General features: G+C 36.2%; 1 protein-coding gene across 1 annotated transcript in view; it reads left to right on the top strand.

Annotated features, from left to right (window-relative positions):
• The window catches only part of ADGRA1 (adhesion G protein-coupled receptor A1), a 294,207-nt gene that overhangs the window by 148,788 nt on the left and 118,717 nt on the right, over positions 1-26,702 (top strand). Inside the window, exons 10-12 of the mRNA XM_075423515.1 lie at positions 780-929; positions 3,945-4,106; positions 8,850-9,065. Coding sequence (XP_075279630.1) covers positions 780-929; positions 3,945-4,106; positions 8,850-9,065 — 528 coding nt within the window. The remainder of the gene's footprint in view (positions 1-779; positions 930-3,944; positions 4,107-8,849; positions 9,066-26,702) is intronic.

Raw genomic sequence — 26,702 nt, 5'->3', positions numbered from 1 at the left:
GTAACTGCCATAATAACTTTCACAACTTTCAGTTTCCTTGATGATTTCTTCCCAATCGGTAGTGCTAGATAACAGCACAGAAAGTTCATTTTCAGATATGTTCATACTTAAATGAGAATAATTACTGTATTAAGAAAGCCAGTGCAATTATAGGATAATAAAATAGGAATAATAGGAAGGTCTCTAGAATCCAGTACATTCTCCTGTAAGCAATGAGGTTAGGCCAGGTTTCTCAGGGCTTTAACCACTCAGGTCTTTAAAACCTCTGAGGATGGAGGCTGCACAGCCTCTGGGGGTAACCTGTTCAAATGCTTGATTATCCTCATGGCAGAAAAGATTTTGTTTATAACCAGTCTGAACTGAACTTCTTTCAACTTAATACCATTGTCCCTTGTTCTCCCACATGCACCACTGTACGTATGAACCCTCACTGATACTGTTGTTGTCATGATGATCTAAAGATATAGGCAAGGCAAGGTCCGTAGCTTGGTATAATATTTTATGAGGCCGGTTAGTTACAGTCTAGAAAAGGTGGACAAAAATCTTCAAAATTTGTTGGTCTGCTGTGATGGTGTCTTCATATAACAGCAATGAAATCTAACACCTAATGCTGAATATACATTCGTATGCCCCTGAAATTTATGTCCATGTTACTACTGATGCATGGAATTCCATGTGCAATTATAGCAAGTATTATATGAATGGATGTAATCTCCAGTTTTTAGAAGAGAGCAAAGCTAGTTCACTTATTACACCTAACAATTCTGATGTATTTTCAGATGCACATCAATTTGACAACCGTGCTTGAATTTTCCCGCCAGCTGACAGCCTACACAAGAGGTGCTTCCCACTTTGCGGATAAAATGGATGTAATATATTTGGCTTATATAATGGAAAAGTTAATTGTCTTCGTGGATGAATTTGAAGATGTAAGATGTCTTCTCTATACTGAAAAAAAGTATCACTTAAGTGAAGTCTTCACGTATGGCCCTGTTCTTAATGTATGCAGGCACACACTGAAGAGTAGCTTCTAAAATTGATTGCTGGTATTCTGATTGCAAATCTGTGGTATGTTTCTTTAGGCCAAAAAGGACAACTAAACCACCTCATCTGACTGACAAAGGCATTGCTGCTTAGGAATAAAAATTGGTTTTCTATAAGTCACTTCTTTAATTTTCTTTTTCATTTTAATTTCTGCCATGTCTAATATATTAGAATGAACTCAGGGTGCCTCTCCATCTGACCACTGGAGTTACACGTGCTTCTTGTGTTTTCTCCATTTTATCAGGAGGTTTTCACTGAGTTTTGAAAGCATGTATCACTTTATGTGTAAAGAAGAAAATGTGTCTTCAAGTGCAACTTCCTACAGAAACTTTTAGCAGAATGTATGGCATTTTTACAGGGAAATCTAATCAGAGAGTTATGCAAACCCTATGGGAAAAATAGGTTTTTACAGAGAACAGCATTGTAGTTTTTACTGTTAATTTTCAGAGTAACTGCTTGCAGAAAGAGTTCATAACCTGTTTTTTGTACACGTGATAGCTATAGTTAAAACATTTGTTTTCTTTTGGTTTGGCAATGTTAATTCCATTCTGGCTCTAGGGTTTGTAACAGTTAACATTTTAGTGCCAATTTGAGAAAGCCTCCAACTTCAATTTCGTCATTCTATGCTAGACCTAAAGTGTATTATTAAGTGCTCTCCAAGAATCATGTTTCAAAGCTACCACTGTATTTCAGCTCAAAATCCTGATAAGATCTTACTGCTTTCTGACAAAACAAAAATTTACCATCCAAAAGAAGCAGTTGGATTTACCAGAAAGCCTCTTTATTTTTCTAACAGCTGAGGCATTATCCATTGAAACTGAGCACCATCTCTAATCTTTTAATTTATTTCTTCCACCTTTCAAATAGGTTTCAGTTTCTGTTTTTTGGTATTGAAACATCTTCCACCGCTTTTCTCTACATCTCTTGCTTCATAATCCCTTATTGTTTTCTTATTTTAGAATATTTCTCTGAATTTGTCTCTGCTTCTTTCTTCTGTTTTGAACTTTACACTTTTTGCTTTCAAGTTCACTAAGTAGATTCCTCATTCATTGAGCTGTTTATTAATACTGGTTTCTTAACTCTTACTGATAAGGTACAAAAACACATGTGAAGATAAAGCGTTAGTAGTTTCACACATGAACATGAAGCTGCACATATGTAATCATAAATAGGATTAAACTTCATTTAATACAAGGCAACATATGAACAAAGGCAAATTAGCTTGGAATTGACTAGTAGCTGACACTACAGTTATATAAAACTATTAAAAAATGAAAATACATACACAGAGGTTTACTGTGATTTATCAAAATAATTTAAAAAGCATTTTAGCTAAACTAGTGTAGTTTCTATACAACCTCTCTGGGGTGTACCTCTCCCAGTCAGCACAGGATTATTCATTTTTATACGGGTTAGGGGTACTTTGTCCCATCTGGTGGTTCAGCTCTCAAACGAGAGCTTCAACAGCTGCACTGGGGATTTTCTGCCGGGAAGATGGATCCGTATTAGCCCAAATTTGTGTACTTTTTAATGCCATCCCTTTAGTCTTCATTAATACACTTAATCATAGTATAAATTACTGCATCTTCTTATTTTTCTCCTTTTGTATATTTATAGACTATTGTTCTGCCCTCAGTAACTTACTGTTTAGCTGATTGGTGTATGCTTTAATCGTTTCTCATAAATCACTCCAGTCTTTAATGAGTTTTATTAGTATTCATTGCATCAATAACTCTGTCACATTGTCAAAAGCCATCTAGAATTATCTAGTAATTATGTTCTCAAAAATAAATTAAATATTTCCAGAACAGTCACATAAAATTTCACATACAGTCTCATTATTTCTGTGTCCCCTGCAATACATGTGAAATTTATGTATTTTTTATTGAAAACACAGAACTAACTTCATAACCTCAGTCATTCCTTAAACCATTTTTCACCATTACTGAATTTCTTTTTTTCTTCCCACTGAGTTATCTGTGTATTTTCCTTATTTTTCTGTTTTGCTTAGTTTGACTTTTTAGCCGCTTGAATTTTTCTTTGGCAGTGTTTCTCTCAGTCATTTTCTCTTTTCTATACACACTTCTTTTCAGGTTTATTTGTGACAACCTTGTGTATCTTTGGCATATCTTTCCCTTCAAAAATAATGATAATGTTAATTTTAAAATCTCACTCAAATTAAGTTTTAGAATGTTAAAAAGTAAATATTTTCATTTCAATTTGAAATAGTCACCAAAAAATATTCACAGTGATGTTTATTCTTTCTAAATGTAATATACTAATAAAAATTTGGAAGACATAGTTGTAAGTACCTAATTATGCAAAATGTCAGCTGGCAAAACAAAGATTTATCACTTTGGGTTAGCCACAAGAGTGAATTATAATATCCAAAGCTATAAGCCCACTCTTTCTGTATAGCCAATGAGATATAAGTTTGTATAAGCACCTGAGTTATATCTCAAATTTATACCACTATGTCTGTAACAAAAATGTCTTTCAAATATATTTTCCCTTTTTTTCCTCCCCCCCACCTCCCCAAAGGTTCTTTGATTAAACATGAAGCAGTTCTGTAAAGGGGCATGGTCAATTCTAATTAGTTTAGGAAAGAGGGTCATAATTCTGGGATTCCATTTATTGTCCAATGACAGACTCAATTTTTCTGGTGTATCTTGAAGATAAGCTTTAAAATTGTGAAGCTTTTCCTTGAAGTCAGTTGCCCTTTTCTTCTCTTGGTCCTTATTTTTCAGTTCATGTATTTTTCTTAATAGAATCAAAACTTTTATTGAATAATGGTTACCAAGACAAATAAGGTGCCTGCTTTCAGTTGTACTCTTATGTATTCTTTCCTTATTTTTGTGAGTTTTCCAGACAATACAATTTCAGGGTTTTTTCTCTTCTAGATTGGGGATGCTCTTATTGAAATTGCCAGCAATATAATGTTCGTCGATGACCATGTGTTGTGGATGGCTCAAAAGGAAGACAAAGCCTGCACCAGGGTTGTAAGATGTGTGGAACAAATTGCAAGTCAAATACTGACCAGCAATATTCAAGTTATATCAAAGGTATTTCATAAAATTGCAAAGCTTTTTGTCAGAATTTTTTTTTAAATGTCATTTTTCTTCACAATTTTTACAGCCAAGTAGTATATAAAGAACCGAGAATGTGTAAGCCAGATACACAGCATAGCCAATTTACGTAGATATACTTTGATTCTGTGATTTTTTTTTCTTCTGGATTCTATTTGGAAGACCAAAAATATTTTTTTTAGTATCACTGATGGTATTAAAAAGATTTTTTTCTTTACTTTGATTTATTGTATTCATTCTTACAATAGACTGTTCACAACACTATCTTTCTTGTGTTCTTACTATTCACTTAGTTTCTATTGTTCTTGCCATTATGGTATATGCGTTTATTTTGAAAGGTCCAAGCTGAGTAAGTGAAATTTTTAATAAGAGATAAGGCAATATGCTCCCTTGTTGCTTGAAGATTTTAACACGCCTGTCAGAGAGGATTCTAGACAATACTTGCTTAAAGCATTTAGAAAATGATCAAAAAGTGTGTATCTTGTCATAACGATTAATAATTTGCAAGTACTTTTAGTTTTTTAGAAGGAAACTGTAGCAGTGTGAAATAATTGTTCTTATTCCTTGGCCTCCACCTACCTGAATTTTTCGCTTAGACGCTGAGAAGCTGGAACATCCTTCTATAATTTTACGTAAATATTTTAATGCCTTATTGCTCCTTGGGTCGATTTGGTTGCTTGCTTGATTTTAAACAACCTTTATTATTTTCTCAATTGTCCACTGCACTTACATGAACACACTATTTAAAAGTGAGTTCAGTGTTAGTTTCAATTATAGCAATAAGGTATAAAAGTGAAAAAAAAAAAAGGGAATTATAGGCTGAGTCAAATAGCATAGTGGCCTTAGTTCCTTCACTGCATATTTTTACGAAAGCAATCTTTTAAACAAGGACAAAAATACATTGGGCTGTTTTCTAAAGGAAGTTTTTTATTTAATTCCCATTTACACAAAAGAATAAAATTTGCTAAAAATATTTATTTCTTTATATTAAATACATAGAGACAATAATGTGCCTTTTAGAAGTATTTTGCAATGTGACAGCTAGGGGGGTTCTGTTGCTTTATACTTAAATTTATTTTAAATGTCAAGTGCCAAAGGTAATTTTTTTTTCTTGTCACCACTTCAGGAAGCTGTTGACATTACTGTAAACAGCAATTCTGTGTACTCAGATGTAGATCTGTGTCACTAACCTTTTTGCCATGCTTTATTGTTTTACTTCTTATAGTTTTCTCTAGCAGAATTAGTTTACTGTTGAGTGCAATTTGTAAATAAACAAAGCTGTGGAGTTTTTCTGGTGTCATCTCATGCAATACCAAACACTTCTGTTCTTTTGGGAACCCAGCCAGCAAACTGTCTCCCAGAAATTGCATCTGCTTTCTTTATTTTAAAAAACAGCAAATAAAACCCTAAAGCTTAGGTAGCTGCTAGCTTAGAATACAATTGCTGAAAAAAAGGACATCTGTAAACGGTGTCAGTCATATAACATACGCATGACTGTTCCCTACACATTGGAAAGCTACTTGGGAGCCATGACTATTACTCTACATCACTTATGGAAGACAAAAATGTTTTTGCAGTTCCATGAGGTTGTGGAATGACTAATTTCAAGGTCAGTAAAATGCTAGGGTAGATATCTTTGCTTAGATCTTAAGTCTCTCTTGCTGTCAAATGGCATACAAAACGTGCTGCAGGGAGAATGGCCAGTGGCAACTTTTGAATACCAGGTAATTTCATGTATATATAAATATAAAATGTGATACGATTAATGTTTCATTTAATAATCACATAACAGTAAAACAAAGAAGACATTGTTTTGCTGTATGGTATTTAAGTCTTAGGGAAGTCATATAGACAAAAGGTTCTTGTCAGGATACCACGAGGGCCAGGGCCTCGCCAGCCAGGGCCTGTCCCGCTGCCCCTAGCCGGGGAGCGGGGCAGGCCAGGGCTGCTGGCAGCAGCCCCAGCCCAGGGGCACGTCCTCAGTGATGGTAATCAGGCCCAGTTGCAGCCTGGTGGTCACCAGGCCAGGCTGTAGTGAGGAAGGCAGCCCTAGGTCAGTGATGGGCCCTGAGGCAACAGGGCTGTGATGCAGCCACCATGGAGCTCAGATTAGGCCTTGGAGGAGCCTCAGCCTGACCTAGGGCCAGAGGGAAGGGCCGGGAGCCCCCTCAGAGGCCCTGGCTGCAGCCAGAGAGGCGGGTATGCCTCAGCAACAGAGAGCTTCTGGGACGCATCCGCACCCCACAGCAACCCCAAATTAAATTCCCTTCAGTATTGCTCTGAGGCGCTTATTTGCTCCTGCTGTTATTTTATTGCTGTGTACACATCAGATGCACAGTCTGAAAAGGAAAACTTCCTGCTGCTGCTGAAGCTTATCTATATGGTCCTGTCTCAGGCACGTGCAATAGTTTTCAGACCCACTCACGAAGAGTTTTCGTTTCATTACCCAGCTAGTGAGACTGTCAGAATATTTTAGGCTAATTGCAACATGGCTTTTTGTTTGTGCTGTCAGTCTTCGCAGCCTTTAGTGCTGCTCTTGGCTTACCCAGGCAACAGTCCCCTTTGGCCATTCTGCTGAGTGGTGCCTTTAGCTGAGGTTTAGGAAATGGACACCAGGTTATCGTTTTCTGTATCTGTACTGCCTAGAGACAAGATTAGGCTCTGGTTTTTCATGACATGTACCTGACTGTGGCTTGTTTCCATGGATAATTTTGCTAGGAGTTCATCTGTATCCATTTTGTAGTTTGTTTTACACTCCTACATAATAAATGCTGTTTTACCTTGCTGTTTCTATATGCTGAGAATGGCATGTTCATACTGTTTGAACATTGTGAGGCCTTTACAGGTATGTTTTGGGAGTGGAAGACTCTGAGTGTTTAAAGAGCTTAATATTATAAATTTTAGAAATAGGATTCGCTGTTGTGAAATCACTTGAGTCCTCATTACAATATTATCTAGCAAACATCACCTCACAAATGTGAAACAGGGAACTAGTGTTATGCTCATTCTACAGCAGGAAACATGAAGTTATGAATAATTAAATGGGTTTTCTGAAGTTTAAAGAAAACCTGTTACCACACAGGAGTTTTAACTGAATCATGCAGCTTGATTCACCTGATACGGATAATAGTATTCTGCAAGCAGTAAATTTTTTAACTCCTTGAAAGGCTATCTGCAGATGGTACAGAAAAGTATCCAGGTAAACCTAGTTTCAGGTTTTAGGACTTTTCAGTAAACAACTACTGGATTTTTAATACAACACTTATTTGATTCTTAATGATCTTTGGCATTTTTATTTAAGTATGGAAAAAATCACCTTCAGGCAAGGACAGAAGAGGTGGAAATTTAATTAAAAAAAAAGATGTTTTAGGAATTTACAAACAATTGAAAAGAATCTTTAGGCTACTTTATAAGTAATATGTATATAACTTATATAAGAAGGATAAAAAATATACCGAAAGCTTCTGGATTTCATCTAATTTCAACAAAAAAGTAACATAAAGTGCTTAATGAGACTTCAGTAGTTTCATTCTGGACATATGCAGAATCATCAGTGACTGAAGATGGTGCATTCGAAAATCTTTTGGTAAGTTCAAAAGAGGAACAGCACACCATGCACTCTGTCTTGTACTAAGATATAATGTGTTCTGATACCATGACTTTTGCACAGTTAGGCTACCCTGTATCCTGCCGTTATGTTTTTATGCAAAACATTTTCTTTAGATTGATTTATTAGTAAGAATTAATGTCATTTTCTTTGATGAAGTCATTTCTTGTCAGCACACCTCATATGATGCCCCAAATTCTGAAGGATTCACACCAATTGTTACTAGGTGGATTTAAGGTACTTTTGTATTGCTATCTTGCATAACAGAAGCAAAGTACAGTAATATTAGACTGACACGTTTGTACATTTATCCTTCTGATAAACCTGCTAGTTTGTGGCTTAACTCAGGTATCTTTACATTGCAATCAATGTGCAAAATACATACACTCACAAATCACTAAACAAACTGTGTCTGGGGGCAGATATCATCTGTCCAATCAGCGTGGTGCCAGTCTAAGCTGGTCGACCTGATGATAACATGAGCTATTTATCTCATGCATAGGACTGTGGTGAAATAAGTACACTAGTTTAAGGATAGAGGTATGTGTTTCTGCACTGTGCTACGATCTCTGTCTAGACACATCACCTCACTGAAGCGTAGGCCAGAGACCTATAAGATGGTGTTGCATTGAACCATACAGTCATGATTAATATTCTAATGGAATATGATCTGTAAAAAAAAATCCATCCACCAAAGAGCCAAGCATCTTTCTGTTTCATTTCTGAGGTACAAAGCACATCTTTGTTTGTTTTTTAAATTATTCCTACTACTGCTGTTGCTAATTCACTTTATAACTGTAATCCTTTAAATCAGGATTATGTTGAAGCTGATAATGACACAGTTGCAAAACTGATATAATAATAACCGATATAACTGATATAAACTGATATATTCCTAAAGAAGATTCACTATGCCCACTATGCCATTGTAGAATTCTAGATCAGTTTTTTAAACAAGTACCATTTCTTCTTTCTTAACCTACATATATGTATGGAAGCATATGCACTCACAATCCTTTATAAAGTCTGTATAGTAAATGCACAATGCACATATAATAATGTAATTATGCTTAATGGGTTAGCAACATGTCTGCTTCTCAATGTTTTCACAGGTATCTCGTAATATTGCTCTGGAGGCCTTTATGATCAAGCCATCTAGTTTCACGGGAATGACTTGTACTGCCTTTCAAAAAATATCTGCAAATTCTGACAAGTCGGTGGGGCGTGATTTGGGAAGCTGGGAAGCAAATCACCATCTTGATCAACATTTGAATTTCAAGTGCAACACTGGCAATCTGAATGGTTCCTTGGTGAATTCTTCTACCAGGGTAAGTCAGTACAATACTGACTATAACTTACCTATTTCAGTGTGTTTTCAGTAGTACCTTTAAGCAGAATACTGATTTGGAAAATGTATATTTTATGTGTTGTTAGGATTGTAAACTGGTTAATAATTTCAACATATCAGTGACCTTAAACTGGTGTATTGTGTAGCATATTTTGTTGTGCTAACAGATAGGATATTCCACTAATGTAATCAGGCAGAAGGCAGGATGTGACTAGAAATGATTAAATGTCTTGTTCTTTCTGTTTCTGGGTCCAGTTCTGCATACTTTTCTATGTGTAAGCAATCTCTTTAAAGTAATTTGGAAATATTTGTTTTGATCCTCTCAGGGGATTTTACATTGCAAAAAATGTGATTTTTTTTTTAGGGAAATCACCTTTACTTCCACTAAATAATATTACATTCTCTATATTCTGAACTTTATACAGAGGGAGAGTGTTATGTTGGGGTTTTTGAGTAGTCGCCAAAGAAAAACAGTAATAAATAAGCCTTTTAATAGAATGCACTGTTATTATCAAATAATGAAGTGGAACAATTAAATTTTGATCTAGCAGGAAATGGAATTTCGCATTTGATTGAGCATGTTATTAAATTTAAGTATTGCAGGGTTGAACTTTTGTTATCCTTCAACTGAATCTCAGCTTAATAGGCTTATTTCTTGAAATACTGACTATGACAAAATGATACTTTTCTGGACATTGTTACTAGTTTATAGATCTTTGAAAGTATTATAACTTATTTTCTCTTTGGTGCATTTTAAGCTTCTGTATGGACTATACAGTCAGTGATGAGGTAGTTTATACTCTCAGGATCTTATGGTAAAAAGGAGTCATCTTAATAATAGAAGAATAGGTTAAATTTGTTTTCTGCAATGGAGTTCATTTCTTCTGTGGACACTCTTAACACATCTGTCTATAGGAAAGAGAAAGTTGTCTTTGAAAAGAGAAGAGTTTGGCATCTGTAAGATGAAAACCAAATGTCAGCGACCTAAAAGTTACAAGATTTCTGTAAGAAGCAACCCTGGAACGCTCTGCAATGTATGGGATAGTATTATCAATACAGAAATATACATGGGATTACATGAATTGCAAAATTTTCTTTATCAGCTCCAATATACTTTATGTTCCTTCAGAAACTTCAATATTTTAGTAAATCAGTCTCTTGGAAGTTTGGTGATAAAGCACTGGTGGTTTTTTCCTGTTACAAAAAATTCTGCCATCAATGCAGATTTCTCATCTCTCCTATCTGCATGCATATGTCAAATACACAGAATAAGTTATAATATTTATTTGATGCCCCTTTCTAACATGTTGGCAGAATGTCACAGTATGAAGATCTCAGTAACATCTTTCCTAATCTATTTTGAACCTAGCTGACTTTATACAACATATAGAAGGAGAACTCTACTGACTACACAAAGAAAGAAGCTAGGAGAGAGAAAGAAAACCTATTACCATGCAAAGCAATTTTGAAGTATATGATATATATTCTGACAGAAATTACTTTATTAGGCGGATCATTAGTTATCGCCTGTATATGAATTTGTAAATATTATAACAGCACAATACAGGAGATTATAGATTCACCTAAATGTTAGTTTCGTGGCCTTAGGTTTTAACACTAAGGTGTACTCAGGTTTTAGATGTGGTATGTGAATAAACAGACTGAATATATTCTTTTAGCTCAATCCTGAAAAGCAAGACATTTTCCTTCATTGTTGTTCTCTGAAACTTTTAGGCTGAGCACTCCTTTAATTCATTCTGAAATGACTTGCATTTCTTCGTTGTTTAATACAATAATCTGTAGAATTGTAACTAGTAACAGAAAATGGGATTCTTTATCATTGTCCACTAGCAAAATTATTTCTATATTTTCTCAGTGGAGGCAAACAGTGAACCTACTTGATTGTGCTACACAAAGTTCAGGAAAACAGAGAATTTGTGATGCAGGTGGGAGTTGCTTGTTTTAGTTACCAGCATTTAGTCACTGTATTTTGAAATTATACTCATTATTACGCCTGACTCTTTAGAACTTCATCATAGATGCTGAGATTATTCTTAGAATCTTCCTCTATTTAGCACAGGATTAATCATAAAGAACAAAAAAAATCTAATGAAAATCATTAAGTACAAATGGTAATTACAAATTACATTTACTTCTAATAAAAATGTGAAAAGTTGTCCTTAAAAGGTTATTAAAAGAGAATGTTTATATATTTTTGTGCTAAGAAGTGTAGCCCTCTTCAAATGTATAATATTGTAAATCACCTACTCACTAAGTGTAAACAATTGTTTATGCCATCTCTCTGTTACTAACTAATTGTACTAATAAATTAAAGAAGTGAATACTTATGAAGAAATTTGTGGGCTATTCATGGGAGAAGACTGAAACAGATGATCACAAACTATCTTAATAATACAATCAAAGCTTTTGTAGTTTACCCATAGTGATCTTTTCTGGCAATGGTAGGAAATTGATACAAATTTAGTCAATGGTTGTCTGTACATAATTTAACCTGATCTGGTTTTTATGGGATAGAGAGCCCCCAAAGGGGAAAGAAATGTTAAAAGGTTAAATAAATAAGTAAAAAAACAATTGAAAAAGAACAAACTTTGAAAATTAAATAATTTAAAAAGCACTAAAAGAGATCCACTATTCAGAGAAGTTCAGGAGATAGCTGTTAAAATATACCTGTATCCACTTATGGTTCAAATATGTGGTAGGTCTTTCATAGACTAGCTTGCAGTGTTTCCCTAATACACTAAAGCAAGACATTATTGCAGTTTGATACACAAATTTTTATCTCTAAAACCAATTCTGACTCTTTAGTCAACAACCAGTCTGAAGGGTTGAAAAGAATAATTTATTGCTATTGCAGATGAAAAGTTTCCTCTGGTAGGACTTAGACGCAGATGGCTTCTCTTAGATCATATTTCTGCTGTTAGCAGGGAGCTTTTGCTGCCTAACTGGACACTACTGGGTGAAAAAAATGGCTCAGATAGACTAGTTTTTGATACAGTGGATTGTATTTTCACAAAGTGGTTGTTTTCATCTCTGTGTAAGTAGGCTTAAAGGCATCTTCCATCTTCCCTGAGACTCCAGACTGAGATCCTGTCCTAGGAATGCTCCCGAGGCACAATTCTGTCCCATGACATGGCTGTGGTTTCAGGATATCGTGATAATGATACACCAATAAGGCTGCTGTAACATTTGCAGTTGGACAATGTGAGAATAGCTTATGAAATTTTAGTGCCATTCGGTATGAATCCAGTGTCTGGTTCCTATTGATATCAGACCTGAAGCATACTTTGAACCTAATCTCAGCTCCAGCCTGATTCTGTAAAATACGTCCAGTGTGCAATGACAATCAGTTATACAGTTAAACCTTCCTCTGACTCACTAAAATTACTTCAACATAAAATGAGTTTTAAACCTTCTGAGTTGTCATAATCAAATGTGTAGTTTGTAGGGGACTGTAGATTCAGGATTCATGCTTGGACTTCAAAGAAAGTATTTTGTTAATATAATTTACAGTTTCAGCTTCATTGAAAAAAATTTTCAAATAAAAACTCTTTTCCTGTCTTTAATTGTTCTTCTGAGACACGAATGAATTAGCAAATTAAGTTTCAAAGTTTCAATAATCTATATTTTCAGATGAAATCCCTGCCTTCTGAAATTTTAATTCCTCATAGTATTCTCCATGTGTTCCATTTAACTTTTCAATTCTATTTATTCCTTATATGCTCTGAGGCAGTCTGACCTTTTGATTTGTCAGGTTGTATTACAGGTGGTGTCTGTGTGATAAAATGTTAAAAGTTAAATTGGTACTATGATTGCTAACCATGAAAAAAAATTCTAAAGGGCTTTGACAAAATCCTATAATTACTTGCTTATATCACTTTGAGACATTATATAATTTTAGAAATAATCTTGTCTCAGATACTTATGGGAAAATATACAATTGGTATGTAAGAGAAGGGTTTTTTCTTGCATAAAATAGATTTTGGGTGTCAGACCATATGAATAATGTATAAATAATAGTAACTTTGCATGTAAATGTTAACAGGAGTGCAAGAAATAATTTAATGCAAGGACTTCCACAAACAAATGAGAAGACATTTGGGTAGGGTAAAACACAGAATTAAAAACCCAAAGAGGAATTGTGAAGGGGAAAGTTTGAAAGTGCGGAAAATAGGTCTTATAATGAAAGTGCCATTCCTACAATCCTCTATATGTGAAATGTTCAGGATCTCTATAGATAATTAATTATATCTATTTGGAAGCTGCTTAGTAGAGTGTGCAATAATTAACTTTCCCATGCAAAAACTAATTCTTATATAAATAATAATTACGATTTACACTGTAAGTATCAAATCCAGAGTGTGAGACATGCAGTTACCCAGACAGAAATTGCAAAATGGTTTACTGCAGTACTTCTGCAAAAACAATTAATTTTTACTAATATTTGAGCAATACCTTGTCGTCTTAATTTTTACTAATATTTGAGCAATACCTTGTCGTCTTTCACTGAAACAAAATGACCAGCTTTTTAACTCTTCTAGCTCTTTAAATGGTACATTTTCCTGAACAGGGACCTTCCTCTTGCATTGGCAATTTGTAATGGCATGAAGATTCTTATCATGTGTGAACTTGGTGTTGTAGTTTAACCCAAAAGTACTTCAGAAAGTACTTTCATTTAAGCATGTGCTTATTGTTATTAACTTCACTGAGTTGCTTATCCATTTAAGATAAGTTTTTCCATGCTCAGGATGCATGTGTAAAGAATTTTGCAAGGCAGTAAGATCAGCTAACGAAATTTAGAATTAGAAGTAATGTATAGAATTTGTGAACTCAATTAAAATGTAATACAAAATGAAAATACTTCCTGCAACTTGCAAAGAAGATGGCTTCTTCTGAATAATTTTTCTGGTCCAGTCTATCAGACTAAATGTTCTCCAGTCCAGATCTTCTTTCATTCTCTTCTACATTAAAAAAATTGCACAAATGTTTTTCAGTCTGCTATTGAGAAGATTCCTATTGAAATGTTCCATAATCACGTACACCGTATTAACAAAATACCAGCCAACATACCAAATAAAATATTGCTATACTACAGTGTGGCACAGTATATCATTAGGGTAATTTTGTATTTTTTTTTTCTAGAGTGTAATAACTAGTAAGTTGATAGGCGTCATAAATGTAGCACGAATTATGTTGGCATCGTCATTTCCATCATGATTTCCTCTAATTTCCCAGCTTCTTAGAGACTATTACAGCACTTTCCTCATCAAATATGATGAACTTTGAGTATGTCTGTGTCATACAGATTAGTAGAACATTATTGTTTTCTTTTTTCTGAATCTGTAGTTTTTACAACCACAGAAAACATGCAATAAAGAGAACAGTGCCAAGTGAAGCAGGACCCCACCAAAGTTAGTTTCTCAGTTTTGTATGTATGGCACATTACAGTGAGACACTGGGCTCAGTGCTGGAATAAATATAATATTATAGCTCATTTTGGTTTCAAAATATTTTTTTCCTCCAAGTATCGTAAAAAGTGTCATGATTAAACATCCAGATCAAGTCATTTATGTTACACATCAGAATTTGCCCTGTTCCTTTTTCTTCTGGGAACTGTCTATTTTTGCCCATTTTTCTGTTTTCCCTATTCTTTTCTTAGTGTGGATATTCATATTAATTTGAGAATTTTCTCTGGGAGCTTATGGGAAAGTTTGCTTGGGTATGAATTCCGTATATCAATTTTACAGTAACTGTTCCAAGTCTGTTTCTTCTTTCTCTGTGGGTAGGTCGTTGGTACTGTGACAAAGGGGTATCTTTATGTGGCGTAGGGACTTTAACGTTTATTCCATTTTACGTTTATTCTATGTGTTTTTTTGTCTTGGAAATATGGTTTTAAATTTTATCCTATGTTCATTTTTATTGTGATTTAGAATCTATCCAGACGTATAGTATCTGTTTTTTCAATATTCTGAATAATCACCGTCATTACTTTTTTTTACATTTAAAAATAAAATCGTATTCTTCTTCATTCTTAGACATAATATCTAGGAGATACAGAAAAGTAGCTGTTGGTATCTCTCTTATTACAGCCATTGAGTCCTTGTTTTGAAATAAAATTTAAACTAAGTAAAAGCATTTAGTAAGAAAAGATCTGGGAAGTATTTCCACTTATTTTGAATTACAGCCATATGATGTATAAATTAGTGTTTTCTGTGCACTTCTGTTTTAGCAGATAAAAAGCTTATTCTGCAAGTAGCATCAGCCATCTGGAAGTGTTTTCTGAATTTCATTGTTTATGGTATTGATGTTTCGGAGACGTGTTATGTTTAAAATTTAAAATTATTTAACTGATTTTCCTTTAATGCTATGTACAGTTTGGACTTCTTACTTGTATGTGTATGAAGAAGTGAAGAGAAATCTGGATAGCTTGGAGAGAATAAATACAAGGACAAAAGGACTGGGAAAATTACCAACTTGTATTTGATACAAAATTCTGTTACTTCAACTCACATTTGCTTTCTTGTAAAACAAGCTTCTGTTCCTGGATAGACATGAATCATATTGATTTTTTATATGTTGTAAATATATATCTGAGAGATATGCTGTCACTCTCTCATCCACAATGGTTGGGTAAAAGACTGTTTTCTTCTGATTTTCTGCACCATTGCTCTTGTTACAGAAAAGTTCTCTTTGGGATTTCCCAAAGGGCATTGTAAGATTAGTTTTCTTGTTAGACACTATCAGACTCCTTCATGTGCATTCTGCTGTTAAATAATAGTTTGTAACTAATTAAGATAAATATCATAACAAAAACCACATTGACACTGTAACACTTAATAACACTGTACATTAGTTGTTAGAACGTATTTTAAGTTAACTTAGTGGTACAAAGGTAATAATGAACAAGTAGAACACTGAGTACTAGTGAAATTCCAAGTTCTGCATCAACAGTTGAGGAATTACACCCCAATTCTAATTTTCTTACTGTACTAATAATCAACTTTTTACATGTTTTATAGGACTGTATAGAAGTTGAATATTTTCAACTATTTTTTTATAAATTCTTCTTTCTGATGGCTATTTTATTTTCACTGAAGAAGATTGATGCAGCTAACAGAACATACTTCAACGTCCATTAAATAATTACGTTTTGTTTCTCAAAACCTTTTTCACTACATAGTTGTTTACCTAATTGATTGTTACATATTTTTGCTGTTACAGAAGGCATTTCCAATTTCTGAAAGGGTAATTTTAGTAACTGTACAAGTGTGTGTAAAAGTTTTTCTTTATGGGGGGTGGTGGTGGTGGTTTGATTCCTGTTGTGTTATGTTGGACCACAAATAGTTTGTTGATGACAAAGAGTTCACTAAAATAAGATTGCTTTGATGATTAGCAGGTGATATGGCTGGAATTTTTTTTCTGAATGTGAATTCTTCTCCTAGAAACTCTAGTTGCTTACTGACTTTTCAGTCTCCAGCTGTATATGATAATCAGGGGGGAATGGACAGTGGCACAGAGGTGAGGAGATTCCTTTTGCAGGATTCAAACCCTGCACATGGTGTAAAGGTTCTCACTGAAAGGTACGGTATTTTTCCTTACAAAAGTGACAGTGTTGACTGGAGCTCCTCTTAAGAATCTGATCTGCTCAGAGAAAATGCAGCAGTATATGAGGTCATATATCAAAGATTTTTTGAGTGGGTTTTGGTTTTGTGGATGTATCGTGGAGAATACAGAAGTACATAGCAGATGTATAAAAATCTGTGAGGTAGAAATTTTCTTGCAGTAGTTCTTGATATAATACAGAGATATTCACTAAAAATACACTGATGAAATAGTGATGTGAGAAATTTGTTTCGCTTTGTTTTAAAAATCAAGGTAAAGTTCTGGCATTCTCTACGGTATGAAAAGAATGGTAAACTTGTGTGCATCTATGAGCACACATGCACATACACCTCCATGAATGTAAATAACTTTATTACAGAGTTTTTAAGCAAGTTGTGTGATTTTGGGGACTGGAGTCCTGGTTTCTGTGTGTATGGGGTTAGCAACAGTTATTCTGGAAGTAATAGTGCACACGCAGACAAGTAATATTTGTGTTCATGGTGCCTATAAGCTATTTGAGTTTGATCTATTTTCTGAACTTTGGGAATGTCTCCTAAAAAAAAAAAATACAGGGGGAAAATGAAGTAGAAAAGAGTGAGGGAAGGAGTGGGGGTAAGTGGTTAGCTCAGTAGAATCAGTTTGCTGGGTTTACAGTCCTCATTCTCTGCTCTGTTAAAATGTATATTGTTGGAGGGTGTGGGAAGAGGGAGAGATTTAGTGATGGTGGAGAAGGAGGGAGTTGTTTATTTATTGGGAAAAAATGCAAAAAAACTCTATGACAAGACTTGTGTTGTTAGGAGAGTTGACTGAGACTGTAATTCTTCATTCTTGTCTGCCATTTTAGACTGAATGTCATGTGTTACACTTGTAAAATAGGATGTAAGAATGCATGACTGCTGTCCCAGTGGGCATCTCACAAAGCTGTGCATAGTATTTCTTGAGCCCATCTCAATGAGAAATTGATTTTTAACTAAATGAATGTTGATGTGCTGATTCATGTTCATACTGGGAACTCTTCCTTCATTATTGGTTTATGTATGGTTGGCATCATACATATTAAATATATCAAGGAAAGGTTGTAAATTAGTTGAACTGTGTTTAACATAGTACATACAGACCTTGAAAGTACAGATGTGATCACAGCATACCTAACTGTGAGTTATAAAAATTATGTCTTTAAAACTTCATAGTTCTACATAACAATGATTTGAAATAATTAATTAATCCTTATTGTACTCCCAAACTGCCAGTGAAGGAACTTAAGGTGTTAATTAGGTTTCCAAATCATCAGTGAAGGAACTTACTGGTTTTAATGCCAGATTAGTTTTTAATGAAGCACTTACGCTCTGTTTTATAGAGAAGAATTCTAAATACATATTCATTGTATAACTTTATACACAAACAGACGTTCTAAGTGAAGTTAATTTGCTTCATTATCTCTTTTTAGGGAATGAAACTCATAGGCAGCTTTGCTTTGTTTCTGGGAGAACTGCATGATGAAATGCAGACAATTAGATTGCTGTAACGAAGTTGAGAAAAAACTAATGTCTTTAGATGACTCTTCTTCCAGGCCTTGTAACACTTTCTTCTATTGGTATCAATGAGTTACTAAAAAGTAATTTTAAAAAAAGCTAATCAGAACCTACAAGTGTATTTATGATAGCTAGAAAGATTCAGTACTTCAGTAAGAAACTTGAAGCTAATGTTCTTTCGAAAGTTAGTGAAAAGTGTTGAAGTTAGGGATACTAGGAGAGCCACAAAGGGCCAGTCCAAAGTTCAGTTTAGCCTTCTTTCCTGCCTCTAGTAGAAGTCTAATAGGCTAGATACTTTTGGAGAAAAATATAGAGAGAAAAGGAAATGCAGTACTTCTCTTTTACATCCACCTTCGTATGCCTTATAGATTTCCTCAACAACAGACCGTATCCAGAAGATTTTCAATACAGAAAATTGGTTCCTTCTTTGGAAAAAAAAAGATCTGAAGTTTTGAGACAACTTAATGGATTAGGTCTTACAGTACCACACTTGTTTTTATTTATTCACTAAATTATATTATATATGTTCTTAGATGTAGAAATAGTTCTTTTTTGTAATGTACCATGAGTGCAAGTGTGAAGACCTGAGAACAGGAGTGATGATGATTGTTAAAAAGCCCACAGCTGTTAACATCCTCTCTGTGTGCATGCAAATATATATTCATAGACTATCAAACTGCCGTCCTGGAGATTTTCTGCCATTAATCCTTCTAATGAAGGTGTGGTAGATACACCAGAAGGCTGTGCTGCCATTCAGCGTGACCTGGATAGGCTGGAAAGCTGGGCAGACAGGAACCTGATGAGGTTCAACAAGGGCAAGTGCAGGGTCCTGCACCTGGGGAGGAACAACCTCATGCACCAGTACAGGCTTGGGGTGGACCTGCTGGAGAGCAGCTCTGCGGAGAGGGACCTGGGTGTCCTGGTGGACGACAGGTTAACCATGAGCCAGCAGTGTGCCCTGGCTGCCAAGGAAGCCAATGGGATCCTGGGGTGCATCAAGAAGAGTGTGGCCAGCAAGTCGAGGGAGGTTCTCCTTCCCCTCTACACTGCCCTAGTGAGGCCTCATCTGGAGTACTGTGTCCAGTTCTGGGCCCCCCAGTTCAAGAAAGATGAAGAGCTACTGGAGAGAGTCCAGCGGAGGGCTACAAGGATGGTGAGGGGACTGGAGCATCTCCCCTACGAGGAGAGGTTGAGGGAACTGGGCTTGTTCAGCCTGAAGAAGAGAAGGCTGCGAGGGGACCTTATAAATGCCTACAAATATCTGAAGGGTGGGTGTCAGGAGGATGGGGCCAAGCTCTTTTCAGTGGTGCCCAGTGACAGGACAAGGGACAATGGGCACAAACTGAGGTACAGGAAGTTCCGTCTGAACATGAGGAAGAACTTCTTCCCTCTGAGGGTGACGGAGCACTGGAACAGGCTGCCCAGGGAGGTGGTGGAGTCTCCCTCTCTGGAGATATTCAAGACCTGCCTGGACAAGGTCCTGTGCAGCCTGCTGTAGGTGACCCTGCTTTGGCAGGAGGGTTGGACTAGATGACCCACAGAGGTCCCTTCCAACCCCTACTATTCTGTGATATTCTGTGATATTCTGTAATGAATTTTTTCATGCATCCTGTGTTACTGTTTAAAAGAAAAAAAAAAAAATTGACCAGTTGTTTTAGATCAAAACAGGCCAGAGGCTATGAATTATGGATAGACAAGATAACACTGAATTGTATTTTTTGCTAAATTTAGGTTAAATCCCTCAGACCAAAAGTCTGATGAACCAGAACTGAAAAACACAATGGCTAATTCAATATGTATAGGTCATACAGTAGATGTAACAGCTGTGTAGTGTATGCTTCACTAACCAGCATATGCTGCTACTCTGAAAAAAAAGAGTAAGCTTAGGACTTCACACTTAAAGAAAAAAAAAAGCGCATTTCTGTGACATTATATGACAGAAAGTCTCCTGTATTTCGTAAGCTCACTTTGATCAGTACTGTGTAGTGTCTAATGGATTTGAAACTCTTACAAAATATAGTCTATCAAAGTTGCATACAATTATCAGACTCATTGAACTGAAGTTATTTACAACTATGTTGTTTCTTCAGCCTTTATTGCTGCACTTCTGATAACAGTCATCTACAGAAATGTCACAGAACATCAAATATACTATTTAAGTGGTACTGATCATTTAAATGTGTACATTCTTAATTTGCATATAAAATAGGATTACATATGCATTCAAAACTATTTTACTAACAGTTCCTCTTCACCAGAACAATGGATTTCAGTCTCTGTGGGCTTTCTGTGTACTTGATTAATTTGTCATCTGTGTTTTAATCCTTCCTTTTCAGAAATTTCGTGTCTGATTTAAGTGAAGTTTGTAGTAAGTAAATGTGTAACAGGAGTATATGTTAGAATGTATGGAGTGTGTTTGAAATAAAGTGCATCTTACCCTTGGAGTTTAGCTTAATTCTGTCAAATAACAAACCAAATCGAATGGCAGAATCCAGCTTCAGCACGAAGTTTTCCTCCACAGTACAATTGCTAGAGTTTCTTTAAAGAAGGAACTTTCAAAGACATCCAGACTCACTGGGTACCTTTTGCCACAGTGGTTCTCAGTATTTTGTTTCTTGGGGCTTCATTAAAGTGTGGGACATCACTGTAGACATAATTGAAAACTAGCAGTGAATGTTAAAGCCTATTGATAGGTTACTATCTGCAATAAATACTCAGGAAACCTAGTGCTGATTTACCATTGTATAATCCCAATGGAATCACTGCACTGAAAAAGGAGTCTGTATTTACTTTGTCTAATGATCTGTGAATTCCTTGAAATGCCTTACCCAGTTTGTTATTGCTGTAAAAAAAAAAAAAAGCAATCATAAAGTGACTAGGGCACTATTTTATATCTTCATTTCAAAAACTCTAAAAAGTTATGTTTTTCTCTTAGCATTAGGCTTAGAGATGCTTTAATATATGTCAAACTTAAATCATCAGTGAAAGTAGGATAATTCAGTAATATTATATCTGCTCGTCCTTGATAGACAGCAATGTATTTGTTCAGCCTTATGCTAGTAGTAGTTGCTTACGTAGTAGACATGCCCTGGAAATCCTACTTCTTCTAAAACACTATTACTGCTAGGAAGAGTAAGGTATTTAGATGATGATTTTCTTTCCAATATGCCTTCCATTTTCAGGAACATGTATACAGTTGATATGAGCTACCATATATGTGCGGATTTTGCAGTACCCTTGGAAGTCGTACAATAGTAAAATTGGCTGGCCTTATATTTCAGTCCAAATAATAGATATTTTTAATAATTATTAAGATCTGAGAATAAACTTCCTTTAAAATGAAAGGGGTCTTCTGCAACTGGGCTATGGGTAGAAGAATCAAAAAATGAAGTACGCCTTCTGTAGGCAAAATGTGCAGATGTGTCATGTGAAGTTGTTATGTAACCTGAAGAGTCAGGGAGGAAATGTTTATTCAGCTCAGTGAACAAGTGCTGGAGTGAGGCTCACAACTTTCGGACACTAAATTAAACATCATCAGTGCAAGAAGGGAACAGGCTACAGATTTCACTTACAGCTATGGTGATGTCTTCACACAACTATGAAGAAGAAAAAGGTGTAGGAAAACTTTTCTAGCATTAGAACTCTTAACTCTTTTTTCTCATGTTGTGTCATTACCTTTGCTAGTACATTCTCTTGTGCTGTTGTGAAAGCATACCACGCTGATTTGCAAAGAAGAAATAATCACAGAATCACAGAATGGTAGGGGTTGGAAGGGACCTCTGTGGGTCATCTAGTCCAACCCCCCTGCCGAAACAGGGTCACCTACACCTAGGTGTAGGCGTCTAGGCGAGTCTTGAATATTTCCAGAGAAGGAGACTCCACAACCTCCCTGGGCAGCCTGTTCCAGGGCTCCATCACTCTCAGAGTGAAGAAGTTCTTCCTTATGTTCAGATGGAACTTCCTATGCTTCAGTTTGCACCCATTGCCCCTTGTCCTGTCACTGGGCACCACTGAAAAGAGTTTGACCCCATCCTCCTCACACCCACCCTTGAGATATTTGTAAGCATTTATAAGGTCCCCTCGCAGTCTTCTCTTCTTCAGGCTGAACAAGCCCAGCTCCCTCAACCTCTCCTCATAGGGGAGATGTTCCAGTTCCCTCACCATCCTCATAGCCCTCCACTGGACTCTCTCCAGTAGCTCCTCATCCTTCTTGAACTGGGGAGCCCAGAACTGGACACAGTACTCCAGATGGGGCCTCACTAGGGCAGTGTAGATGGGGAGGAGAACCTCCCTCGACCTGCTGGCCACACTACTCTTGATGCACCCCAGGATTCCATTGGCTTTCTTGGCAGCCAGGGCACACTGCTGGCTCATGGTCAACCTGTCGTCCACCAGCACTCCCAGGTCCCTCTCCGCAGGGCTGCTCTGCAGCAGGTCTACCCCAAGCCTGTACTGGTGCATGAGGTTGTTCCTCCCCAGGTGCAGGACCCTGCCCTTGCCCTTGTTGAACTTCATCAGGTTCCTCTCTGCCCAACTTTCCAGACTGTCCAGGTCTCGCTGAATGGCAGCACAGCCTTCTGGTGTATCCACCACTCCTCCCAGTTTTGTGTCATCAGCAAACTTGCTGAGGGTACACTCTAACTCTTCATCCAGGTCATTGATGAAGACGTTTAACAAGGCTGGGCCCAGTACTGACCCCTGGGGGACACCACTAGTCACAGGCCTCCAACTAGACTCAGCGCCGCTGATGACAACTCTCTGAGTTCTGCCATTCAGCCAGTCCTCTATCCACTTCACCAACCACTTATCCAGCCCACACTTCCTGAGCTTCCCTAGGAGGTTGTTATGGGAGACTGTGTCGAAAGCCTTGCTGAAGTCGAGGTAGACAACATCCACTGCTCTCCCGTCATCTACCCAGCCAGTCATGCCATCGTAGAAAGCTCTCAGATTGGTCAAGCATGATTTCCCCTTGGTGAATCCATGTTGACTATTCTTGATAACCTTCTTTTCCTCCACTTGCTTGGTGATGACCTCATAATGGTACCAACTACATTTTACTTAACAGGTGAAAGGTCTTGAGAGAGCACAAGCCTATCTCCTCTGTAGGTCTCAGAATGTATATATTGTCACAATACATCAAAATTGAAATAATGCATAAAAATGCTTTAAAAATTACAAAGTTCTGAGTTGCCTGAGAGATTTCTTTAGAAACAACAGTTTCTAGTGGCACTCCATGCGTCAGTTCTTCATTTCCCTTTGTAATCAGTTTAAGGGTCTTGTCTACATGCAGACGCTGGGGGAAATTAATCTGAATGAATTTTGAAAGCATTTAAGTGAAACCCTAAGTAGGCACCCTTATCCAGAATCAAAGTAGCTTTAATTCAGTTCATCTGAATTGAATTAATTTGGAAATAAATTCAGCTAAATTAAATTAGGGCCGCTTAGTTATGATGGAAAGTATCAACAGAAATCTCCAAGTACAGTTTATGAATTTACTTTAAATTAAGACTTTTAATAACTTGTTCTAACTTTTCCGGATCATCCCTTGCACACATTCTCAACACATGTACGCTCTCCGGATTTTCCAAAAAAATTTCCTGTGGAGTGTAAGAGGCTCATTCTATAATACTTCTGCCATGTAGAGCAACTTCGGCTTTATTTGCTTAATGACTATTGCAAACATATTTTTCCTCTCCCTCTTTCTCCTTTTCACCTTGTTATTGCATTCTGGTTGAGTGTTTTCTTCTGTTAAGCCATGCAGGAGGACTGACTGACCTCTCATTGTCCCAATAAGAAATAAGGTAGATCATTTTGACTGCGGAACTGCATACTGAAAGATGCTGTACACTTTTTATCACATGGCATTGCTATAGCTTTAAAAGCTATGTTGCAGCTGAAATGGACATTTGCAAAACACAATGTTCAGAAATTGCTGGGAAGGTTTCAAAGTCTAAACTGTATGCTCATGGTGACTTGCTTGACCATAACATCTTCAACATGTCTTTATCAACAGTTTCTTACTCTTACATAATAGTAGCTTTCTCAGTAATTATCTTACAGTCCCTTGCACCCTTGAATAAAAATAAATTAAAAAAAAATTAAAATGAAAGGATAGAAGAAATTATTCAGGTATTTTTTATGATCTGTAAACAGCAATAAAAGAAGATGCAGTAAGTATAAATTTGCTGGAGTTATGTCACATAACAGGGTCATGCAGACAACCCAGGCAGAGCACAGCATAAAATTTAATAAAAGTACATATTAATTTGTCAAATTTTGTCTCTGTAGAGTAAACATGCACGTAAGTCTACAGAGCTGAATGAAGGAAAACCTATCAGTGAGCAGCCTCAGGTACATTAAATTTTCGTAAAGCTGCTGACAGCATGCGTCAAGATATCTGACTGCTTTTGTCATCTTATATCTGTTTATATTTTCCGGTGGTATTGGCTCCTAAGTACTTATTTCATAGTACAAGCACCTTATAACCCTTAAGCAGCAAGATAAATGCTTAGAGCTGATTGAGTGAGACTACTATTTGTTGGAGTAAATCCTGCTCCTTCCTGCCTAATCACAGAAAGCTTTACTGGCTGTGTGGCTATGTTCTGTTTAGGCATAAATCTCATACTGTTTGAAAGAAGTGTCTGCATTTTCAGGTTTATCATATCTAACTGTATTCAGACAAACTTGTTGGAATTTGTTGCATTCCTACAAGTTGTGAGACTCATAGAGTAGGAAGAGAGTTAGGGTTGTGAATCCATCAGATCTGTACCTGTTACCCAACCCATGGCAAAGTCTAGGAGAATTATAGTAGTCAATCCTGCTTCAGTGATTATTGTCGTAGGATGGACAGGCCATCTTTCCTGACTTCCCAGAATATTAGATATCCATAATAAGAGAAGAATCTTGTATGAAGCAGCTACAACTTGTGTTAAGACATGCTACTCACTGAAATACGTGTGCTCTGACATCAAGCCACAATGCCATCCTCTTTGTTTTTTGAATACTACTCCTTACAATGTTCTGAATAGTTAGTATTTTTAAAAAATAATCTGTTGCTATTTTTTACCCTTGCATAAGAATTCCTTAGAACTTAAATCAGATCCTCTAAAGCCTTGGCCATGAGGAATTTGCTTATTGATTGAGCAAATCTAGAATAATCACTCCAGAGTAAAATAATCAGAACTGTTTTCACCCATTTCTCTTTCACTGCTTTTTCAATCTCTTCTATGACATTTTTATTTCTTTTTCCTTTACAGTGATTTTTATTATGTCCTTTTTTTTAGGATTTATTTTTCCATTGATTCTTTTTTCTCTAGAGTAAGGCAATGCATTAGAAACATATCAGGTACTTTGTTTCTTTTTCCAGTAACGTACTAATGCACTGCTTATGACTTGAACTAATCTTTAGTTCTTTTGGGCTAGTTTTGAATTTTTTCTTTCTCTTCTTTTGGAAAAAGAAGCTGTCAGGTATATGTTGCCCTTCAGCTGCTTGTGATGCTTCTGCTTATGCTCTGCAGATAAGGTGACTGCCATTCTATAATAGGCAGAAAACCTCGATATAAAGATGATCCTGGTAAGGGCTGAATACACATTTCCATTTTTGCAGTGCAGAAATTTTAAAGAAATTGGTGGTCTATTAACATACAAAGAATGTCATCTATTGAGTGTTGTGTGTCTCCCTTGGGCAGAGAAGTATTTGAAAGGTCTATGTTATAGACTTTTTCTGATTTTTTTTTTTTTGTGATACAAACTGAAAGTTTGGTAAAAGATTTATATTTTCAGTATCTATAAAAATTGATAGTTGTGATTGCCCAAGGTTAACATTGTTCTGAATGTGGGATTTTTTCAATTAAAATCTAAAAAATTCCAGTGGGAATTTTAGACAAGATAAATGTAAAAACTTTTGCTGGATTGTTTCAACAAGTTTTAATTGTTTGAATACTCTTCTAGCAACTCTCTGAGCAAAATATAATACAAATATAATACTATACAAAATAGTAGGCAGACTGTATATCATGATTGTATTTAGTAAATTAAACAGATGTCTGTTTGCTAGGAAGAAAAAAAAAAGGCAGTTTGGCTTTTTTCTTGTATTGGGTGTTTGCTTAGCCCACAATCAAAATAAAACAATGTCATTGCTGGAAAAGCATTTATGAACATGAAGACTCATCTTAACTGATCAGAGGCACTTAACCTTGATAAGGGGTGGTAGCAACAGCAACAAGGTAATATGCAGTTGCCTCTGTGTAAATCTCTGCAGAGGACTCTTCATGTCACCTAACCATTTGCCTGAGCTCCCCAAATAAAACAGCTGTGAATAGGTAGGTCCCTCTAAAAAGCAATTTCGAGCATCTGTCTTAGACTCCAAATGTCACAGCTAACCCCACATTTACTGAAGCTCAAAGTTTTGGTGCTTAGACACAGTGGTCTCATATAACCACTGCTCTTCGCAACCCCTCTCCAGC

This window comes from Opisthocomus hoazin, chromosome 6, assembly GCF_030867145.1.
Source record: "Opisthocomus hoazin isolate bOpiHoa1 chromosome 6, bOpiHoa1.hap1, whole genome shotgun sequence".
Classification (NCBI taxonomy): Eukaryota; Metazoa; Chordata; class Aves; order Opisthocomiformes; family Opisthocomidae; genus Opisthocomus; species Opisthocomus hoazin.
Note: the sequence above shows the minus strand (reverse complement) of the source record. Positions and strands in the feature narration are given on the sequence as shown.